Here is a 22,720-nt window from a genome sequence, read left to right as displayed (position 1 = left end):
ATGGATTAGGTCTTCACTGTAGAGTGAAATTCGGTTCAGATGAACAAGAAGACAAATGGAATAAGAAATACTTAAAAACTATGGGAAATAGTGGAAATAGTGGAATGTATAAAACTGCAAGAGACTTATTCTTGATTATCCAAAATTGAGAAATAATTATTCACAGAAATAATTTACAGGAATATTTAATTAATAGAAACTGTATGAAATCACACTTTGAGCAAGTTACAAACAAGCACTCAGCCACAACATTTCAGTGGATCACGTGAGTAGGTGAGAAATTAACACTACTTCCATCAGGGATTGAAAAATTCCAACCTGTAACGTGTTAATTTTTTGTACCCCAAAATGTTACTCTCGTATCTTCTAGCATTTCCTTAGAAACCTACCCAGAACAAATCCAAGAAAGTGGAAAACCTAACGAAGTATCTGGAAAGCAATGATCAGGAAGTAGCAGGGGAAAAAAAAGAAGTTTACTCTCTGGATTTCCAGAAATTCAACAGATTTCTTTCTTTCAAAAATCTGGAAACAGCTGTGTGAACATCAGACAACTGGAAACTGGGTGACTAAACCCAGAAACACTGATGACTACTGAGAAGCAAATCCTTCTTTTAGAAGGGAAGCAATGTACGGCGATAGACATATACTAAGAAGACCTAAAGCTGGGAGAACATCAAATTTTCTGAACTTTTTCTACTGTAAGAGGTAAATGATGTGTGAAACATATGCAAGACACAAAAAATACACTAAAAACAGCCAAAAAATCCTGTGTATATATACGTGTACATATACTTCTATATATGTATTTGTGCGTACACGGTGTATAAAAAGAGTAATTTTCATTTGTCAGTCACGTATCGTGTAGCTCAATTAAATTGTTAATTATCCCTATGTTGCCCCAGCTGGGTTTCTAGGTTGGGTATAATCTTGATTTCTCTTTTTTCTTTTTTTTCTCCTTTCTAAGAAAACATGCACAGCACAATAACCATGATTATTTGGAGAACACTAACATTTTTTGTGACATGATTAGCATTTATCCTAAATTATTTAGAATCATAACAAAATGCCATTTGGCTTTGACATAAAATGCACCACAGCCCATGAGAAGACTAGTTTTTCATTAGGCCAAGCCTCCCTTGTAAAACTTCGTGACGTATTACAAACATGCAATTCCATTGACTCTGAAATTACATATGATGAGCAAAGTAAATAGGAATAGGGTTGCTTCCCCATAACAGTGACACAGTATTAGAAGTAATTTAGTGCTATACTCACTGTATGTCAGAAAGCGAGGAAGGGAAAGGGAAAGGGAAAGGGAAAGGGAAAGGGAAAGGGAAAGGGAAAGGGAAAGGCAAGGCGAGAAGGAATTACTAGAATAATTTCTCCCTCTTCACCTCCTTTTTTGTAGGCTGGAAAGAAGAAAGGAAGTCCAGAGGACAGGATGGTGGGAAAGTGAGATGAGAAGAAATAAGGTGTTCATTCTAGGGGAGAACAGATTCTGACAAGCTGGGCTACTAGCCTGGTAAAAGATGTAGCAATAAAGATGGGGAAAGTTTTACATTCCTCAGCAGTCTTGTACTGTTAGTAAGACCTGAGGCAAGGTCTCCACTTAAAAGGTTTTGCTGGCATAAGTGTATCATTTAGAAGTGTGAAAAAAAAATCCCACCCACATCACTACACCCTACTGTAAATGTAGGTCAAACAGCAAAATAGCCCATTCAGAGACTGGGTTTATCCTACACCAGTTAAATGGTTTTGCCAATAAAAGCTGTCTTTCTGCTGTGGGTGTGTGGGAAGGAGATAGAGCCTTTTACAAATCTTTTCATGTCTAGGTAAACTCAGTAGAACACTGGAAGCATCAGTAACTACTTCCTCATGGTAAATTGTGAATCCTGGGCTATCTCTGTACTTAAAAAGTCCGTGTGTCATCACTGCAGTTCTCAAGAGTCAGCAGTTAAAGTCCTTTCCCTACGAACTCTTGCCTACACTGCAAACAGAAACATCCCATACCCACTTGTTCCCCCTTCCTCACATGACTACTCACATTTTGGTTTCCTCTCCTTAACTTGGTCCTAAGGTTCATTGCCTCCCCATACATCCCACAGAAATCAGGCTGCTGCTTTCAAAGAAATCCTGTGAGACCAGATTTTCAGGGGGTGTAACCCACCCAAATTTCTTTGGCTGCTTTTGAGGCTGTCCCAACTCCAGTGCCTTTGAGCCCAGCAGAAGTCAGGAAATGAGAGCATATGGTAAATAGTTTAACTCACACTAGTTTGGCTCTCAATTCTACCATGAGTTTCCAGTGTTTTGCATCTAGTAAGGTGTCTGTTAAATGAAAAGGCTCTGGTTCAAGAGAATAAACGCAGTGACAGTGGGTAGATGCCAGCGTACCAAAGCTTGTTGTTAACGTAAGCTGGGTGTGACATACCACATACGTATGATATGGCTATTCAGTTTTGTGACAGATGAAATCTTAGCTCTGGAAGAAATGATCTGTTGAGGATTAAAGCTAAGTAGATTTAAACCAAAACAAACATGATAACCAGTATTAGGTTTCTGAGCACATCAGAGCGCTCAGCTCGACAGCAGTCATATATTTACAGACTGGCAGCATATGCTCAATAACAAACAATGAATCCAATAACAATAAAGACTGTTGTAAAGCCACTTGTAATAGCAGCCATTGCCTCTATCAAGAAAATGTCTTTAAAAATCTCACCTTTTAATACTTCTTTTTTCTCTTACTCTTTCTTTTATGGAGCCAGGGTGGACGCTATAAAAGAAATAAACATTAATTAGGGTGGATTGATTCTCAAAAGAAACATACCATAAATTTCTTCTCCCTTCATTTACCTGATATTGACCACATACACAGTGTAATTCCAGTTCTGGAAAGTACGGTTTAGCTGAAAAACAGGAAGACATTGATCATATGAATGGTGAGATGTTAATGGGGCTCTTTGTTGCTTAAAAAAAGAGTTAGAATTTCACCCTTCTCTCCCTTGAGAAGTCCCTTTCAGTTTTTCAAAGCAAAGAGAACACTCTGATATCAGTGAGGTGATTGTTATATTAGATGTACAACTGGTAGTGAGAGATGTGGGCTTTTTTACTGACGGAAGGAAATCTCTACAGGGTCATGACACAGTGAATATGTGAGTGCACAGGATGCTGAACTTTTCCATTTCTCAGAAACGCTTTGATTAGAAAAGATTTACTGATAAAACTACAGGGTCACTTTTCACCTATAAGTCTACAACCTTATGATGATCTTTTTCCAGACCTTTGTACCACTTACTCTGAGTGGGAAATGGCTGCTCAGTTTTCCCCCAGAAGACATTTTTGCATACTCTGCTAGGGCCAAGTGAGACCTTTTGGGATTCTTTGGCTCAGGCACCTGCGTAGTTCTGCTGGCTACTGCTTCTAAGAGAACAGCCTTGGCAGGTGAGAATGGCTGTATTTCTGGTTTGTAGATGACTATAGGTGGCTTCTCTGCCTTAGCTTCTGAAAGCTGAAAGCCTCCAGGTTTACTTAAAGTAAAATACAGAATAATTGCCATATATCTATGGCATCATATTTTCATGTAAGTAGCTGGTATAAAGACTAATTACAGATTGTGTGAGTGTCCCTATATGAACTATCAAACAGGACAGAGAATATATGTATGCAGGCAGAAGCATTCAGAGGCAGGAACTTCAAGAATTCTCCATCCAGAGGGCTCAGGAAGGAGAGCTTATGTCTGCTAAAATTGGCTGAAAAGCCAGGGCTACTAGAAACCCAAATAACTGACCTGTGGCAGAAGACTTCTGAAGTAGAGAATATTAGGGTAAATTGGAAAAGTGTATTGTCTCACACAAATGAGCACTGCCTGGGTTTTTTTGTTATTTCTATTACAATATAACTTCAAAACCATGTTAGTATTTGGGGAGAAAACATTCACTCTGTATAGTGATGTTGGAACTTGGACATGATTCTCTTTCAGTGGACAATTCTGGGTTCTCCACACTTTCCAAAATCTCAGTTAGTATCTGTATTTCTTAAGAAGCTGACTTGTATAGTAGAGACATTTCAAAATTTTACCTACAGTGCCTAATAACCCCAGCTAGATAGGATTCCATTACTGCACAAAGCAATAACAGAAAGATCTTCAGAGAACACATATTAATATAAGCATTTATTTGGTATTCTTTCTTTTGTTTCCTTTTCATATTGATACATCAACGGGACAGATTCATACATGCAATCACGCAGGAAAGAAAACGTAACTTACCCATTCTGCAACCACATCCTGTACTTTCACTTCTGCGTTGGAGTTGGAACTAAAGACAGTTATACTTATCCTGTAGAACAGTCCACCTGTCCATTAAAAACAGCATTACAATGTTAGACACTGAGCATTTTTACCTTTTTAATACTGAGACTTTAGTTTCATGATGAATATAAAGATTGGGTTGAACCCCAGCTAGAAGAACACTTTAAGCTCTTGCTAGCGTTATACAAGGTTGGAGTGAACAAGCCCTGTGGGCTTGGGTCCATGCTCACTAGTCCTGTTGAATTAGATAATAATTCCCCCCCCAATCCATACATTTCAAGTGTAGCACGCAAACTCACAAACAACATATATAAAAATAGTATTTTGCATATACCTTTAATGGGGTATGTAAAAGCAAGATCATGAAAGTGTAATGAATTTAAAAATAATCATGATTACTGAAGTCGGTAATTATTACTCTCGGTCACATTGTTATAATCCAGAATTCAACAACAGCAGATTAGATTTAAAACTTTGGGAGAGCAGATAAGGTAACCAGATAACTGAGGACAGAATTAGCTGGGAGAAGGGATTTCCAGCTCTTGTTTTCACAGCACGGTCTTTACTCTCAGGCCTGGTGATGGCCAGGTAGTAGAAGAACCCACATTAGCTTTACAAAACTGGCAGCTGAACAAACCATCTTTCAGTCACAAAACATGTAACACTTGGCTTTGAGCAATTTTATATTCAATAAAATTGTTTGGAAATGGCACTGGGTAAATATAAATTCTCTTAAGCTCATGAGTTGGTAGGTAGCATTACAAAATTTCACATCTAATAAATAACATCAAATAATCTCAGAGTTACTCTCTGTGTTAAAAGCCCATACTTTTCACAAGTCGAATTATTTTCATTAAGCTACTAAAAATTCTGAATGTCTGGTTGGATAAAAGTTCCCAGGATATTGAGGAGGTTTAAGAATTTCTGGATCAATTCACTTGCATGTATGGCACATGTAGCATTGCTCGGTTCAGGGCTGTTACCAGACAAAGTCATGTGTCTTGATCACAGATACATGTATTTATGTAAATCTTAATGAGACACTACATAGGGCTGAACAGAAAGAACATGACAATAATGATACAAAAATCCTTTCCTGTCTCTTTATTATAAAAGAACTGCTCTATCTTCCTGAGCCAAAATAACAGACATTTTTATTGTAGTTATGTATATGTGGAATAAATTTCATCATATAAAACTTCATAGATTATCATTTTACAAGAGCTTGAAACAAAAGTAACAGGAAAAAAAAAATGAAATCAGTATTTTCAGATTTAATTGTGCGTGTTGGTTACTACCTTGTTCATGAGCTGGCTTGAATATTCTTCTTTCTTTTCATATCATCACTATATCATCATTGACATTAGTATGAAAATCCCTCTGCGATAAAATACTAAAGAATCAATTCCTTGCAGGAAGATGGTTTACCAGTTACCTTTTTTGGTAAGCTCTGATTAAAATTTAGCTATGAGTAGAATGAACTTGCTTCCTTTTTGATTTGTCTTTTTTTCCCTCCCTTAGCTCAGCAAACACACAAATTTGGTGTCCGGTTTAATCTGAAAATTTTAGTTTGCAATTACTGTGATGGTTGAAAATAAAAAACATTAAAAAATAAGTCTTTGGAAGTAGAAAATTGGACTTTCAGCAAGTTGAAAACACTTGCAAGACCTGAATCTCATTTATATGTACATATCTCTGCATATACATATATTCAATTTTATATGTATAATGTAACATTTATATGTGCTATACAGATACACACATACAGAAAGTGTGCATTATATATGTTCTCACACATTGCTATGTAATAATATGGAAAATTATAACCTTATTTATATAATTACGTATATGGACAAAATCACCTTAATATAGGAATATGCAAAGTATTTCTAAAATCAAACATAATAACTACAAACTAGTCAACAGCTTCAAGATCTCCATCAGATGGTAACCCAAGGCATGCTTTAATGAGGTGAAAAAAGAACAAGAACAAAGAACTAATCTACATTTTTAAACACTCTCAGGAGACTGCAGTGGCAGATATTGAAAACTAAAAATCATTTCTCACTCTCCAAATTAAACAGTGGAAATCCCACCTCAAAATGCTGAATGAAAAAAAATATTTTTATGGGCAGAAAATTGATGAAAAGTAGCCAAAGATAATTTGAAAGAAAGAGGAAAAAAGAACCTGGAAAAACAATTCTCCCCACATTCACCATGAACTACAAAAATATAATGATCGATGAAATACCAGGATTTGTGGTGTGGTGTTTGATTTTTTTTTTCTTTTTTTTTTCTTCTGCTAGGAAAGTTTCTTTTGGAAAAACTTTGCTTTTTGGAAGTTAAATCCTCAAAAATATAGGAATACTGTAAGTGAAAAACATTCATACAATCTCAAACAATAAAATGGCATAAAAATATATAAAATTCATGGCAACCCAATGTAGTATTCTCACAGTCTCATGAGAGCAGTCTTAGAGAAGTACACATAAATTAGAAATCACACGTTAATGACATTTACTACTACTAAAATGTTACAAATTCCCTTCTACTGTAATTAAATGACTATTCCAAACCTTTTCATATGCTAAATGGGTCTATATCTAAAGGGTGAAAGCCAGCTACTTCTATGTTCAGTCTACCAACTGAGTATCTAAATAGATAAAATAATCTGGTTTTTTTTCTACATCTAACTTAAGGATTTGACATACTGTAGTTGACCTCAGGTCGACACAGGCAGCCCAGTTCAGTGAAGGAGTAACATAAACAAGATAAAAAGACTTCAGGAGAGCTAGTAAGTTGATGCAGTGGTGGGTAAGGGGTGGTACTTTGTCTTGTCCCAGATGGTAAATTGGCCAAAGAATGATCATGTGCCAAAAGTGATGACTGGTGGTGTGTTACAGAAGAAACTGGCATTTGGGACTGCATGAAAGAGTGATGGATTGCTGCTGTAGGTGTCATCAGATTGTGGCTGAAGGTGGTCTCTTTGTGTTGAATAATAACTCCACTGTATGAAAATGGCAAAGATACAGCATCATTCATTATTGCAGTTCTTGGTGACTCCAAAATAGAAGAGACATTTGCAAAATGTCTATAGTAAGCATTTTCAAAATCCAAGGCATGAGTACTAGCAATATTTAGAGGAGACACTCCTTCTTTGTGTTTGCTAAAGGATCGATACACCTCCCCTTCTGAATCCTGTTCAGAAAACCTCACTATGTTTGTTGATGTCAGAACAGCAGAGTTCCTTATGTCTTCATTATCACCAATGATTTCTTGTTCTACTGTCCACAGATTGTATCTCAGGCTGTCCACTTGATTTTCAATTGAGTTTTGTCGTAAAACTGTTAGATGACTTCTTGGTGTTACTGTTGTTGGCAAGCTTAACTCTGCTACATCCCACTGGGGGATCAGGCTTGGAGAAATTGTATCAAGATGGTTCTGAAGATCTGGTGGGAGTGGAGGTGTTGAGTAGCTGTTTGGAGGTACACTAACACTGAATTTTGAGCTTGAATGAAGAAGGTGCCCTAATTCTAAAGACAATGTCATTGGAAGGAAATCAGAACTCATAAAACTGTTGCTTTTTAAAAAAACAGCTGCATCTATTTGAACTTTACTTTCTGCTTTATCAATATTATTTATCACAGCATCATTCTCTGCAAGACTTTGAGACTGCAGTGATCGGTGCATTCTTGTACTATTCACCACACTCTCAGCTAGTGTGGGGATCAAGAAAGCAGCATGGCTATCCCTTGAATGTGAAGGCTGGGTTCCTGAATGTGTTGGAAGGACAGAAACAAGCTGCTGCATACTGTTTAGGAAGGTCATGTTGGTTTGATTTCTTACTCTGTCAGTTCCAATTTGTGTGTGCAAACTACCAAATATTATTAATTTTTCTGTGCAGTTTGCAAGTATCTTATCAGAGGGACTTACCTCTACTTGTATAGAGTGTTGACTCAAAGGTACTTCCAGGGAAGGGAAAGGAAAATCAAAATAAAATTCCCTGTTTGAAGATATGTTTAGGTTTGCAAAGTTCACTGTTGATTGTAACTTGGTTATTGTCTTGGCATTACTTTGTGAAATTCTCTCTGAAAGGCCTGGAATAAATGAACTAAAGACTTGTGTTTCCAAAGCCGATGCATGGCTAGAGAAGTTAATTTCTTCAGCTCTGTTACCTAATAATCTAATGGCAGAAGTTTGTTCAGAGATACTGTCAGGCTTAGCATGTGAACTAATGGATGGCAATCTCTCTGTTGGTGAAGAAAGCAGCTTATTGAATAAGAGCCACCAGTTTTCTGCTGGCTTCCCAGGAAACGCTTGTGACACTTCTTTCAAATGATAGGAAACAGTCCAGAAGCGTGTTGTTAAAGAGGGAAAAATATCTACATATTTTCTTGGAAAATCCAAGTAACCCAAGTCCCAGGAGCTGCCAACTCTATTCGCATTCTCTGGCTCTAATATGGTAAAAGTTGAGTCTTCATTTTGATTACTATAGTGAAATGTATCTAAATTGTTCTCCAGTACTCCATATTTGAAGGTCTCACTTGGTTTTTGAAAATGCACTGAATGTTTTAAATGTGACCAGTAATTGCTATTAGATATAAATGTGCTGTCACTTCCCAAATATACATCAGTGGACAATTGTTGATAAACAGGCATTGTCATTAAAACATGCTTAAATGATGAGCTTGTCCAGCCTGTTCCTACCAAAAGTGCTGAAAATGTTATTAGTTCTCTACTGTGTCCTAGGACTGAATTTGTCAATTGGACGTCAGGCATAAATTTTGTGTATGTTTTCTTTAAGTGTTGAAAAAAAGTTGTTCGTTTTGCAGGTGGAGTCTCCACAGAGGTTAAATTTGTTGTGCCTGCTGAAGGATGTTCCTTAATGTGCATAGATTTTCTAAACTGAAATTCACTGTTTGCTGCTAAGACAGAAAAAGGGTTCTTATTAGCATTGCCTTCCATCATTTCCAGGTAAAAATTTTCAGGTGTGAAGTCTAGCAAATCTAGCCTACTTCTTTGGAATGATGATTTCTGCTCTGTAGGTGATACAGGTAAGCTAAAAAGAGAATGATGTCTGTCTTCTTCAATGTCAGAAGTTATATGATTATGAAAGACAGTCCCACTCCACCAACTCGCAGGCTCCAAGACATTGCTCACATGCATTAAATTGGTTGTGCTGCTGCTGCTGGACGATGAAATCCACAGGGTTTCTTTTTTGGGTTCATTAGTCGTGCTGCTGGTAACGGGAGAGCGGAACGCTGACTCAGAGTCGGAATGAACTGTCCCATCTGCCAAAGCCAGCGCTAGTTCCACATTAGGGCTTCTGTTTTGAAGAAAAGGAACTGCTGCACTCACAGAAGGCTCCGTAACAGCGTCTGCTGCATCAGAAGTGCCATGAAATGAACTTTGAGAATAATTCAAAATGTTTTCATTCAGTAACTGATTCATCACAGTATTATCTAGGTCGATTTTTTCTGTAAAAGAAGCCAAGGTACCGTTGCCAGTCTCCTCAGAAGCAGCTGATGTGGACACAGTTGGAAGAAACAAGCTGTACGTGTTTTTTCTCACTGGCTTCTCATCTGCTGAGTTTTTACTGAAACGGAGAGGCTTTTGTTTCACTGGCCAAATAATTGGAGTTGAGATAATTCCTATGTTTCTGACCCCTTCTATCTTAGACTCTTGCTGCCTCTGTGGTAGTGAATGGGAGGATTCAGGTGAATTTCTCTTCATTCTGAAGATAACTGTAGCAGGAAGTCTGAATTCCTGCAGGTCTGTGTGTAGTAAGCCACATAGTTAATGGATTAAAGAAAAATATATGCATCTTAACTGTCTGTTCTTGGCTGCCTGCTCTTTGTCTAAAAATCAGCTTACCAAGAGTGGAAAATTATGCCAGTTAACTGAGTGAAAGTTTAGTTCGCATGTAATGTAAATGAACTTGGCTTATTTTTCTTAGTCTTTTTACTTCTCTTGGGACTTTCAAAGCCAAAGGACTTAATTGTCCAGGTTTTATTCATACTAACTTTAATAAGGCATTCAGTTCCTTCTATAGTTACAAAAAAGAGTTAACTGCTTATGGTGAACATGGAGTGAGTGGCTCCACAAAAATAAAACATCACAATTTGGAAGACATTTTCAGTATTTTCTTCTTAATTCTACAGCTTAGTAAATCCAAACAGGCTGAATTGATATAATTCTTTCACAACAACTACCGTACTGCCTGATTACTAATGTACAAGATCTGCCAAGAGAAAAAATACTCTAAGAATTTCAATTCCTACAAGAACAACTGATGCATTTAGGGAAAACAAAATAAAACAATACAAAAAACCCAACCAATCAACCAAAAAACAACACAGAAAGAACCGTAAACAGGTTCTATTTTACTTGGAGCACACTGAAAAAAAAAAAAATATTTACAACAAATATCTTGAAAATTGCAGAAATCTATCTCTGTGTTAGTAACAATGTTTATAAACTATTTTTAACAAACTAATAAATATTTTAGCAGCACCTCACAAAATTATGCTTAGGCTCTAGGAAACAGTGATATCATAGAAAACCTCAAAAGATATCCCTGCTTTTTTCCTGTGCTAATAATAGGCTCATTTACTACCTTATTTTTCCCCTTAATCTTTCTAAACGTAAAGTAAATGATAGCTGATACTGTCAACATTTTCCCTAGTAAAGTCTAATCCAGCTCTTCTTGAAGTCAGTGGAAAGATTCCTGTTGACTCAGTGGAAGTGGCTTTGCTCCATAGGAACGATTTCACTTGGCTCCTGCTCCCAACCAGTGAGGAAAAGACAATCCCAGCTTACTACCACCCTGGCTGCACAGACGGGACCTACGCAGTGCCTCATCATCTGCAGTTTGAAACATTTCAAAAGCCTGATTCTTTTCAGACCCTTTTTAGAAATACTGGTCCCTTCCCATGTTCTTTGCATGGGTAAATAAAAGCGGTGACACAAAGTGAGTCCCTTGCATACAAAAGCCAGGTAAACAGGATACAAATAAGCACTGAGTTTGGTTCTCTTCTCATTTACACCATTGTTACATGGCCCAGTGAAGTTACTCCTGATTTATTTCAATGTAAATGAGATCAGAACTGAGACATGACCCTTGACATTATGATAGTATGAAAACACACCTTAAAATACAACAAATTTGCTCTAGACACAGTACAAGGAAAAATGTAACACAGGATTTCTTACCATTGTTTGGCTTATCGGTTCTATTAGTATCGCGCATGTTAGTGGTGACAGTGGGTGGTGTAGGAGTAGTAGCATTTACAGTAGCTGGTAATAAAGATGAGAAAGAGGTGAACTTGAATGAATGTTAATGAGGTAAGACAAAATGGGAACAACGCATGACAATGTAAAATGAAACCATCTACACACAATGCCATAAATGTTAAATAAACACATATTTTTTTCTGCACAAGGTGATGAATGGATATGAACTGGGGTCCCAATCCTGCAATCTTTACTTTCACTGAATCCAGCGGAAATTTTGCCACTGTGGCCTCATCTAGGTGTTCCTGCTCCAGCAAGGCGATTGGACTAGATGATCTTTTGAGGTCCCTTCCAATCCCTAACATTCTGTGATTCTGTGAAAGGTTGTAGGATCAGTCCTATACTGCTTTCATAAATTCAAAATCCTCTTATGAGAACTTCAGATCCAAACAGCTGTGCAAAGACCAGAAAATAGATCTTATAAGTTCTACTATGCGTACACTATAAATATGGCTTATGAAAAGAATAATTGGCCCTACTAAGGGACTGAAGATGATGAACAAATGTGAAAGTAAAACACCCATGTAAAGATCCAATTAACTCCACTGAGCTCCATACAATGAAGAGAACTGCGATCGGACTTGGAATAATGGGAGTGGAATATATATCATGTAAGAACTCAGCTGTACTGTTCCCACTGATACTAGCAGGATTCATCCCACACAATCCTGGCGAATGTTCCTCAGGAGAACTAGCTAGAACACTTTTCAAATTCAGAGTGAGGAACCAAAACTGCACAGTTCCGCCACAGTGGACTGGAAGGATATACATTCTAGACGAATTAAAAGATCAAGCCACTATATTTTCAAAGAATAGTTTGGAAAATAATTTAATTTCATCTAGTAACTCCCAGGGAATGCAAATCCACTCACTGATAGATTTCTTTTTTCCTGAAAACTCTTTTCCAAATATGAAGGTTTGCGCTGTGTAATCTCACAGTGTTATACACCTTTTGCAGATTCTGAACAAGAACCAACCTGGAAAGGTTAAGCAATTATATTTTAGTCAAGAAATTGCACTTTTGACTTTTTGTGAGGTTGTTTTAGCTAACCTTTTGAGTCTGAAAGTTGTAAACTCAGGTTTCAGCTTAGGGAACAGGTTCATGTTCACGTTTCAGTGAAAAAAGAATCTTGGGAAAAGAGAAGGAAGAGTTGGGAGGCTGCATCAAAAAGGTTCTAACTGGGAAAGTGAATATATAACTCATTCTAACTGGGAAAGTGATACCCTATAACAGAAAATGCTCTTCTTTCATATAACTTCAGAGCTACACTGTTTGCGAGACAAGTTTTAAGGCTTCTTACTGATTGCATCTTCCAGACAATACTTAAAGGAAACATCTTCCAATGAATGAAAATATTTGCCAAGCATACTGGAAAAAATGGCTCTTTCATCAGGTCTAGCTAATATAATCTGGTATCCACAAATTCTGTTACAGGTGCTATTGCACAACACACAACAAACAAACAAAAAAGAACCCAAACTGGCCTCTCAATCCAAAATAAGTCTGCAGTGCTTACAGAAACATACAGACAGACTTTTCTTTTGTGTGATTTTCAATATTATGACAATAAAGATGATGATGGATAAATCTGATCTCCTGATCTGATCTGATCAGGATAAATCTGATCTCCCACTTCCAAAGTGGTGAACACGGAACACCAGTGACACTTGACCAAACACTTTCCAGAGAAGGAAATATTACCTTTGTGAAAGTACTCAGTGTTTATTGAAGATGTGATGGTCTAAGAAATTAAGAGAGGCAAACTTGAAAGGTAGCATACTTTATTAGAGGCAATATCTTCTACTAGACAAGTTAATAAAGCTGGAAAAAAGGACGAGGCTTTTAGAAATACAGGCTTGTTTCACTGAAAACATGTCCAATCCTGCTAGCATATTAGCTGACCTAATGAAAGATATTCTCTTTTCACACCATGTTATTTTGATAGAGAAAAATTCTCAAAATTCTTCCAAGAGAAAACACAAAGATCTTTATATGGTGGCTATATTACCCTTTACATATAAAAAGACTAATACTGAGTAATTGTTGCTGTCACCTTTACCTAAGTTATTCGAGTAGTATTTAGATCATATTGTGCTTTGTGAATACGATGCCTGAAAATTACTGTTTGAAATCCGATTATGGACATAACTGGAATTTCACTTTCTTTGTGGAAACCAGTAAAATATGATCCAAGACCTTGAACCAAATTTACCTCAGGAAAATCTGGGAGAAGTAAACTGAAGACTGACATAGATCTCTTACTGGCATAGATCCACCTCACTAGCAGCTGAGTGTTCACAAAGGTATTGTGGAAATGAGATGGTGTTGTTCATGTCAAGCATATTTATAGAACTTCAGCCTCTAAACAGGACCTTAAAAATTCCTTTATGTGATGATTTTTACACTATTAAACCAGCACTTAGTGTTGTAACAAGTGTTTCATTAACTAAGAGCTGCTGGATTTTGCAGTTTGATGTTAAATTTTTACCTGCTAATCTCAAAGTACCTAGCCTCAAACTAACTTATTAGAAATAAATGAATAACAGTCAGTTCCTTTATTTACATCTGTTCATCTTTTATTTACAGATATACCTACTTATCCTGGTTAATATTTTACTGTTGAAATGTTCAGGAGGAAAAGGTGGAGAAAGAAAAGAAAGCATTTGATTAATTCAGTTTTGATATAATGAAGACTATTTGGAATATGTATTATCAAGGGAATAATCACTTTTTTTTCCATTTTTTTACATACTGGACACCCACACTCTTGAAGATTAATTTTATTTCTATTTTTAATTACAGTTCACTCTTTCAGAAACAAAAATAAAACCAAAAAATTGAATAAAAGACCCAAGGAAAACAGAAATTTCCCAAAGATGAAACTGTGAAAATGACCTGTGTTTCTTACCTTGGCAAAGGTTTCCCAGGTTTGCACAACTGGTCGGTTCAATTGTAGAAGAGGGAATTAGGTATGAGCCTTTAGATAAAGAAAGTAAAATAATTAGAAAGGTTTGGCTATTGGACAAAAAACTACCATGTCTCAAAATATATCTGGCAAGTGACACAGTCCCCTTCCTAATTTCTTGCAGTGGCAAAACTGATATTGCCATTTGCCTATTAAGACTTATGTGTCTTCATTTTCTCCTGTGGCTGAGGAAACCATGAGAAACCCGCTGACTTGCAACTTACAGTCACTCACTTATCTTCCCCAGGTTATCTTAGCTTTCACTAAATAACATCCCATTAAATGAATGCAGTTTGCGTGTACTCTGTGGAACGGCTTTAAAGCAGAGGGGTCAGTATGGGCACAGGACTTATGCAATATTCATGGGTAATAACATGCATCTTGGAGAAGCAGCCGAGCTCTACTGGTATAGCACAGGTTACCCACCATACACTTCTGAGTAATCTGCCTGCGAGAGATGCCAACCAGATAAAAGGTGATTAAACTTGTTCCTCTGCCCAGGGCGTGGACATGATTAATATTCTGGTATGCATGATTTGTAAGCAGATAATGTTTTAAGTCTGTAGCTCTACTGAATTATTCATAACAACAAGCAGACACTTTGATGATCTGGAGACAAAAACAAGGCATATAAGGATAGCCACAGAACTGATGAAACTGCATTAATTACACTTCATGTATCCCAGCAGTTCGGCTGCAGATACAGCTGCTTTTGCACATTCTGTTGAAAATAATGGGGCCATAGAGCATGGCATAATCTGAACCTACTGGGAGTGTTGCCCTTTTGACTTTTGCTTTACCACTTCAGAATTGTATTGACTCAATGAGGTTCTCTCATGAAACATTGTATCCTTCCATAAAGTTAAGGAGCCACCACCCATCAGCTTGTAAAGATAGCTGGGAAAATATTTCCTGTGATGCAAGAACAGATGAAACACAAGGCCTCGACACAGAAATCATATCACACCACAAATACGATTACATGTATTGCTGACAAGAACAGGGCAGAATTTAAAACATGTGATCCTCAACAAGTATTAAAACTCAGCATTTCTCTATTTATTTATTTAAAATGTATTAGGAGATACAGGCAAATTCACTTCCTTGGCACACTTCCTATGAACTACAGGAAGGATGTTCTAAGTGAACATACTACCTCCTGTGTGAGATTTATTTCCTCAAAATATATTTGCAAACATTAAACAGTCAATATCAAAACATACTCTGAGTTATTTCCTCTTGGTTCTGTGTCACAGAAAGATCACCTGAAAGTCAGCTAGGAAAACCTGTGGACATTCATATTCTCTTCAGCGAGTATTTAAAGAAAAAAAAAATCATTAGTTTATTTGGTGAAACTAAAAAAAGGCTAATCCAACTTTATAAAACACTTAAGTCAGAAGACTATATACTTTAAAGAGCATTATTTTCAGTGAATATATTCAATAAGCTATTTAAGTTGCATTGGGGTTGAATTCTGGCCAGACTAGACTTTCCCTCAGTGTCCAGTAAAGAAAATATAAGGATTTAGATGCAAACAGATACTCGGCAAAAGCTACTTTATGAAGCCAAGTGGTATGGTCAGTAATGTGAATGGCAGATACGGACCTGTATTATGGACACTTTATGTGATATAGCTCATTCACTTCAAATACCTAAAACTCAAACATCCATATCTGCTCATCATGCTAGACGTTCTTTATAGTCAGTGTAGAGGAGTGGGAACTCCTACAGCAAAAAACTTCTCACTTCACTGAGACATCTCCAGTGTGAGATGCACTGACCTCTGAACAGCCCTTTTCATTCCACTATTCATAAACATCACTGGAGGCAATTAGCTCAGCCTAAAACATCAATTAGCTGCCTAAAGCAGGCAGATCCCACCCTCAGTCAAGTCTGCCAGTGAAAATAAGAACTCCTCTGGCCTTTGGGAATGAAGGACTCATACGAAGTGTACATGAAGCAAAAACAATTGCAGGCGTGGACAGATGTGCAGCCTTGTTACCCTTAAACTGCGTAGGTCTTACCCTGCTAGAGGTGTAGCCAGTGCAGGCTCCAAGATCAGTACCAGAAACTGAATGAATGCTCCTCAGTTTGCCTGCACTGAGCTCTGAACTGGTGTTGTTACACCACTACTGTTACCTAGGCTACTTGTTTTTAAATTAGTCCGGATACCCAGGCTGTGTACATATACCTTTAAATGCAAGCCGTGTGAAGGTACAGCAATAAAAACAGAATTCTGTCAAGTCTTCCAGAAACACCCCACCATGACTGCACAGCTGTGAAAACATTAGTCTAAGGAATATACTAGGAGAAGGTAAAACTATGAAAAGATTATCTGGAACAATTCACAAGTGTTTTTATGCTTCATAAAACTACTTGTAAAAGCTTTGTTTGAAAAAACAACAAAATAATGCCCCTTGGAAAATGTAAGCACTGTTCAGGCACAGATACATTGATATCACTGCTAAATGCTTGATGGCGTTTTTCTGGTGTTTGTTTTCTTTTTGGTTGTTGGTTTGGTTGGTTGTTGGTTTTTGGTGGTGTTTTGTTTTGTTGTTTTGTTTGGCTTTGTTTTTGTTTGTTTTGTTATTGTTGTTGTTTGTTTCGGTTGTTGTTAAGTTACATGCCACTTCCTAGGGAAGCATTACTGGGGCTGTGAGAAAACCTCTTTTCTGCATAAATCCTTCCATTGCTGCTGAATGAAGCCTAATCAGCCAGAGTCATCTCCCCACTGTCAGTGGCTTATTCATGGTTGATAGTCTGACTCATCAACTCGCCTGTTGAAGGCTGGTTTTACAACGAAGGCTTTTATTAAAGAAGGCAAGAACATTCTAACAATTCCATCTCTGGGATTTGTAACCAGTTTTGAAATGGCACTGCATTCAGTATTTTATTTCAGAAAATACTCTGGTTCAGGGAGGTCTGTATCACAGGATGTGATTTAACTCCTTCAACATAAAAAGACTGGTGAATTACTTAGAGGAAATAGCAGTGTTTATATATAGATACATTTTAGGTTGCTTGCATAGACACCTGGGCCTAATATACAAACACTAATAGATTTTATCTAAAATAATGTTCTGCTATATGGAAAACACTGCATAATGACATCCCAAAGAATAAAGCTGTGGAATTAAAATAAGTGTATTGTTTCTATGACCAGAGCTATGACACTACATTTGTGTCACAGGACTGTACAGTCTTTAACAGAAAGAAGGACAAGACCCATACTCCATTCAAAATTAAATGAGACCACAACTTTTACAGAGGTCTTGGTAGGCTGTTTAGTGAAAGTGTTGTGGTATCCTTCATGGTATGATGGCGTAAGAGGAGTAACAGTTTCTAGGAAGTTATTTTCTGTCAGATCAGTTAGCAATAATGGAAAAATAACTTTTGTGTCCAGAATGCAGTCCCAGTCAATATTTAGACTAGCCTTTTCTTTGTTCAGGTAGATGGGTGAAGGCACCTAGTTGCTCATGTTTTTATAGAGGTGTTGCTTAAACTTTTTAGCAGAGACATGCTGAGAGCTGTCCCAGTGAGCCTAGCTGTGAATGAGTACCTCACTTTTCTGTTTGAGGAAACTTAAGCAAACAACATGGTTTTTTTAGCCACCTTAATCCGTCATGAGCTGTTAGATACAGAAACTAGCACACCTTACTGATGCCAGCTTCTGTTTTAAGCTAAGAATGCTCAGAGTGTTGACAGATGCTCTATCAGGAGACACTTATATTCATGGTATTTAAACTATGTTTAAACTATTAAGTAGTAAGGTATCAGAGGAGTAGGAAGGTAAAATTGGAAAGGACACCATCACTTATGAAGAGACCCCATGTGGTTCAGAGAAGAACCAAAATTTGTATCAGTTTACTAGACATTTTTATTTTTTTTTAAATTACAATAGGAGGGCTCAAACTCTGTGGACATGAAGTTTGATATCAGTTGACTTTTCACTAGCATCATATATGCATATATAGGCTACTGCTGGCCATGATTCAGATTTTCCCCCATGCATTTTATAGCTATCCAAATATCTCTAAAGTTTCCACCAACCTTTTTTTTTTTTTTTTTTTTTTAACTAAAATACTGGTCCAAACTCACAGAGATTTCTCAGTAAGTTGGGGTTTTTTTGGTGGTGGTGGTGTGTGTTTGGTTTTTTTTGTTCTGTTTTGCTTTGTTTTGTTTGTTTTTTTCCTGGAAAAAAATGTTCCAGGAAAAAATGGTTGACCAGTTGTAATAACGTATAGATATATAAAAATTACATGTGGACACTTACGAGAATCAAATGTCTGAGCCATGAAATAAGAAGAGGTTGGACAAAGTATTAACATTTATCATCTGGAGTAATCTACAGGAAGACAGACCTTCAGTAATTACCAATTAAAAAAGGACCGACAATATGTTGTCAGGAAGGTAAAACCCAAAGATCTAAAATTCTTCCTTCCTGTCTGCCTTCTTTAATTTAATATTTTCGTATACTTTTCTGTCTCATATGCATTGTTGTTTTGCCACTGCTTTTGCTGGCTCTGCACACACAGCACAAGGCTAGGAAGTGCTCCTTTTGGCTAATCGAAGGGCCAAGGGGCAGGTACAAAACCACTTACTAAATGGTTAGTTAACACACTTTTTATTCTCCAGAGGCCACTGTAATCTTACTTGAGGCTAGCAGGTACCTGCCTGTTATCGCCATTTTGTATTACTAGAAGGCCAATAAACAAATTGTTTAGGAAAAACTTTGATCTGCAGATCTTTTCAAGCAACAACTCAGTATACTTAGGGGACTTGTTCTGCTCCTTTAGGGAATTAACTCTATACCCTTTCAAAGCCTCTGTGTGTGGTAAGAGCTGAACTGAAGTCTAAGAGAGGCAAGACCTAGCTGTTTTTCTTTCACGGGAGCTCCTTTTTTTTTCTTCCATGCTGGTATACGATACATTCAGCACAATGCAGAAGTGTAGGGGAAAAGAAGCAAAAAAAGATTTGCCAAGGCATACTCACCACAACTCAAATTGTTTTCTGCTTTCAGTGCTGAAGTTGGAATACTCCAGAATTCATTTTCCCAGTCTACAATGTTTCCTTTCACATCGCAGCTGAGGTTGGCCAGTGTTTGCGCATTCATGGTGAAATTCCAGAGGCGGAAGTTGTAAATGTCCCCATTTAGAGAGCTCACTTCATTGCTGTTAGAACCCAGCACCAGCCTCCCGTTTCCAGGGACAGCTTTATGAAAGATACCCGGACAGTACACTGTATGATAGGTGCTTTTGGCATAGACACCTATACTGCCTGCGAAGCTATCTGCTACGACACACAGCTGTTGAAAGGTGTCCGTGAAGAACTCTGCATTTCGGGGCAATGCATTCCCAAGGATACACTGTGTGTCTGAGATGAACAGAAAATGGCCTTCTGCGGTCTTCCCGAAGCTTAAGAATTCTGTTGACGAAGAATCGGTGTAGGAGAAAACCTTCCAGTCGTCGTTGTCATCGCTGCTGCTCTTGGTGGCTTCAAAGCACAGTGTAAACTGGCTGAGCTCTGGCACTGAGACAGTCTCTGCCAAGGACACAGTGTCGACATCAGGAACTTGGGGAATGATGACCTTCTGATTCCTCAGAGACACGGCAACTAGAACCAAGAGCAGATAAGTAAATTAACCAAAAAAAAAAAAAATCATATAGAAATAAAGGCAGACTGTCAGCAGGGGTTAAAGTAACATCCATTAAATCAAACATTCATCAGGTGTTTTTTATCACTGTAATATACCAATAGTATGCATGAAGGGGAATTCGGCTTGGGAGTGTACTCAACTGAAAATATACAGAGTTCCTTTTCAACAGCATGGAGAATGCTGCGCTACACACAGATATCAAACCCTCAAGTCGCATTAAGAGCAATATTAGGATGTATTACCTACTAACTTCTAACTCTGCTTTAGCTCACTTTCTAAAAATTACTACTCATTCATCTAATTGGGATACATTAGGCAATGGAATAAACCAGTTAATTGAAAAACACAGTGACTTGCTTTTAAGATATATTATTTTAATTACTTGTCTGCATGACTGCATTACACCAACGAAGTTCAGGCCTTGCTTCTTTTAAATATCTCTCTAGAAGAAAGCCCCCATTACGTTCCTTGGCAAACTGAATGAAGCCTTTTGTTCCTGAATTGAGCTAAAGGGTTTCTGCAAAGCATTAGGCATCTTCTCATTTTGCCCCCAGCAGCCTCCTGGTTAAATACTGCAGTCATGTGTTTATGAATATTTATATCCAGGCTTTTCAGTATTTGTTAATATTTGGGTCAGCAGTTTTGCATTTTGCACAAGTATCTAGAAATTGCTAGTCCTCTTGCAAATATGTACTGCATGGGCAGAATTACTCTATCTCTAACCATTATTAAGTATTCTCATTTGCACTGGCAAAATGGTAGTCACCAATTGTGAAAAAGAGTATCAGACCACATATGCTTTTTCTCCATGAGTATACTAATGACAGGTCCATTCACTCAACTTTAGAGAATGTGACTTTTCAAAATAAAGTGTCAATATGCTCAGTTTTATTGGTATATTTATGGCAGCAAAATTCCTCTAGTAGATTTCTCCACAGAAAGAAATTTCATGTTATCCATCATGCAAAGGCGTCGAGGTCAACAAGACCATACTGCAGCAGCCATCAGTTTTACTTCTAGCTCTGCAGTTCAGTGGTAGATCACACCTCCAGCAAATGTCTGCTTCCTCTTTTACACATTTTCACAGTGTATATGCTAGAAGTGAAAATGGATTTTACTTGACCTGAAGAATAACTGCCACAGTAGTTAATCTCTAGACTACCCTGTGATTTTCAAGTGATGCTACAGCACATATATTAGTTACTATATCTGTTCCCTTCTCAGAATGAAATACACACCTTTCAATATGAGAAGCTATGGGAATATAATGGAAGACTGGTGAGGAGGAGAATTCTGAATATGCTCGAGCAAGTGCAGCTGGGGTGTAGAAAACCACATACATCACACTAACTGTTAAGCCTTGTGTGCTTCATAAATAGAATTTCTGTGTTTAGATAACATAAGCCTGTGAAACTCTTGAAGGCACCTTATCAGACATCCTTGAAATTCCTGCTCTACAGCAGGCAAAGACCAAAGCAGTGTAGTAAACTGCGCCTTCATGAATCCCTGATACACAGGTGAAACCAGCTGGCTCATGGATCTTCTAGCAAGGACTAAGCTCTGCAGTGCCTGTATTCCCATTTGTGTACCTCTGCCTGGGTGCTTTGGTGCTTTTTCAGAGATCCCCCAGTTAGTGAGGTGGCAAAAATGAATTTACTCTTTGCACTTCATCCATGGTTTCTGTTGTTCCTGCGCCCTGCCTGTGTTGGCTCACAGAGGGTGAGACATGCACAGGAAGGGTGACTGTCACACCACAGTCAGGAAAAGAGACAGATATACGGGGTATAAAGATTCTGTGTAGCAAAGACTTTGAGTTCCAAAACTACCCTATTTGGATATACACAAGTGCATAATTTGACCAATATATTATATCGTAAAAATAACATAAAGCATTGCACATTAACTGCCAAGGCAGCAGCTGAAGAATGGGAGGGAAGAGAGATAAATAGTGGGCTGTTACAGTTACTGGATTTACTTCATAATTTTTTTTTTCCAAGGGCAAAAGTATGTTGTAACAATTTTATAGATAGAAAATGTGTTCAACTCTCCATTGAAAATAGAGGCATTTTTTCATGGGTTAATTATACTGTAACGTTCTTTATGTAACATGGAAAGTGTTCCATAAGAATTATAAGGATTCAAGACTTAAAAAAGAAGAAAGTTCATATGAGCACTGTCCAGCCTGTGTTAAGGTGGTCAGGAGAGTTATAGACCACCTGGCCACATTTAAACAGTATAGGAAGAAAAATAAACAGGGAGGATGTTGCTCCAGTGCTGAACAAGTCTAGTCAACTTTGCTGTACTCATCTGACAGATTTAACCACTGGCAACTTCCCCATACTGTGAAAGAACAAAACTGCGAAGTATTTTGTTCATGTAGAGAAAAAACCAGAATCACGCCATCAACATTAAGCACAGACCTCTCTCCTGAATACTGTTGCACAGCCAGTCATCATACTGATGAATTTCAGATGTTAATACTGGAAAAACTGGTTA

The 22,720-nt window shown here is 37.6% G+C and overlaps 1 protein-coding gene across 1 annotated transcript in view; it reads right to left on the bottom strand.

Annotated features, from left to right (window-relative positions):
- Positions 1 to 22,720, bottom strand: part of ADGRG6 (adhesion G protein-coupled receptor G6) — a gene marked incomplete at its 3' end in the record, with an annotated part of 103,078 nt that overhangs the window by 39,507 nt on the left and 40,851 nt on the right. Inside the window, exons 3-8 of the mRNA XM_080342692.1 lie at positions 19,561 to 20,181; positions 14,512 to 14,580; positions 11,522 to 11,605; positions 4,268 to 4,353; positions 2,854 to 2,906; positions 2,720 to 2,773 (exon numbers count right to left, since the gene is read on the bottom strand). Of these exons, the coding sequence (XP_080198818.1) occupies positions 2,720 to 2,773; positions 2,854 to 2,906; positions 4,268 to 4,353; positions 11,522 to 11,605; positions 14,512 to 14,580; positions 19,561 to 20,181 (967 nt within the window). The remainder of the gene's footprint in view (positions 1 to 2,719; positions 2,774 to 2,853; positions 2,907 to 4,267; positions 4,354 to 11,521; positions 11,606 to 14,511; positions 14,581 to 19,560; positions 20,182 to 22,720) is intronic.

This window comes from Nesoenas mayeri (assembly GCF_963082525.1).
Source record: "Nesoenas mayeri genome assembly, chromosome: 3".
Classification (NCBI taxonomy): Eukaryota; Metazoa; Chordata; class Aves; order Columbiformes; family Columbidae; genus Nesoenas; species Nesoenas mayeri.
Note: the sequence above shows the minus strand (reverse complement) of the source record. Positions and strands in the feature narration are given on the sequence as shown.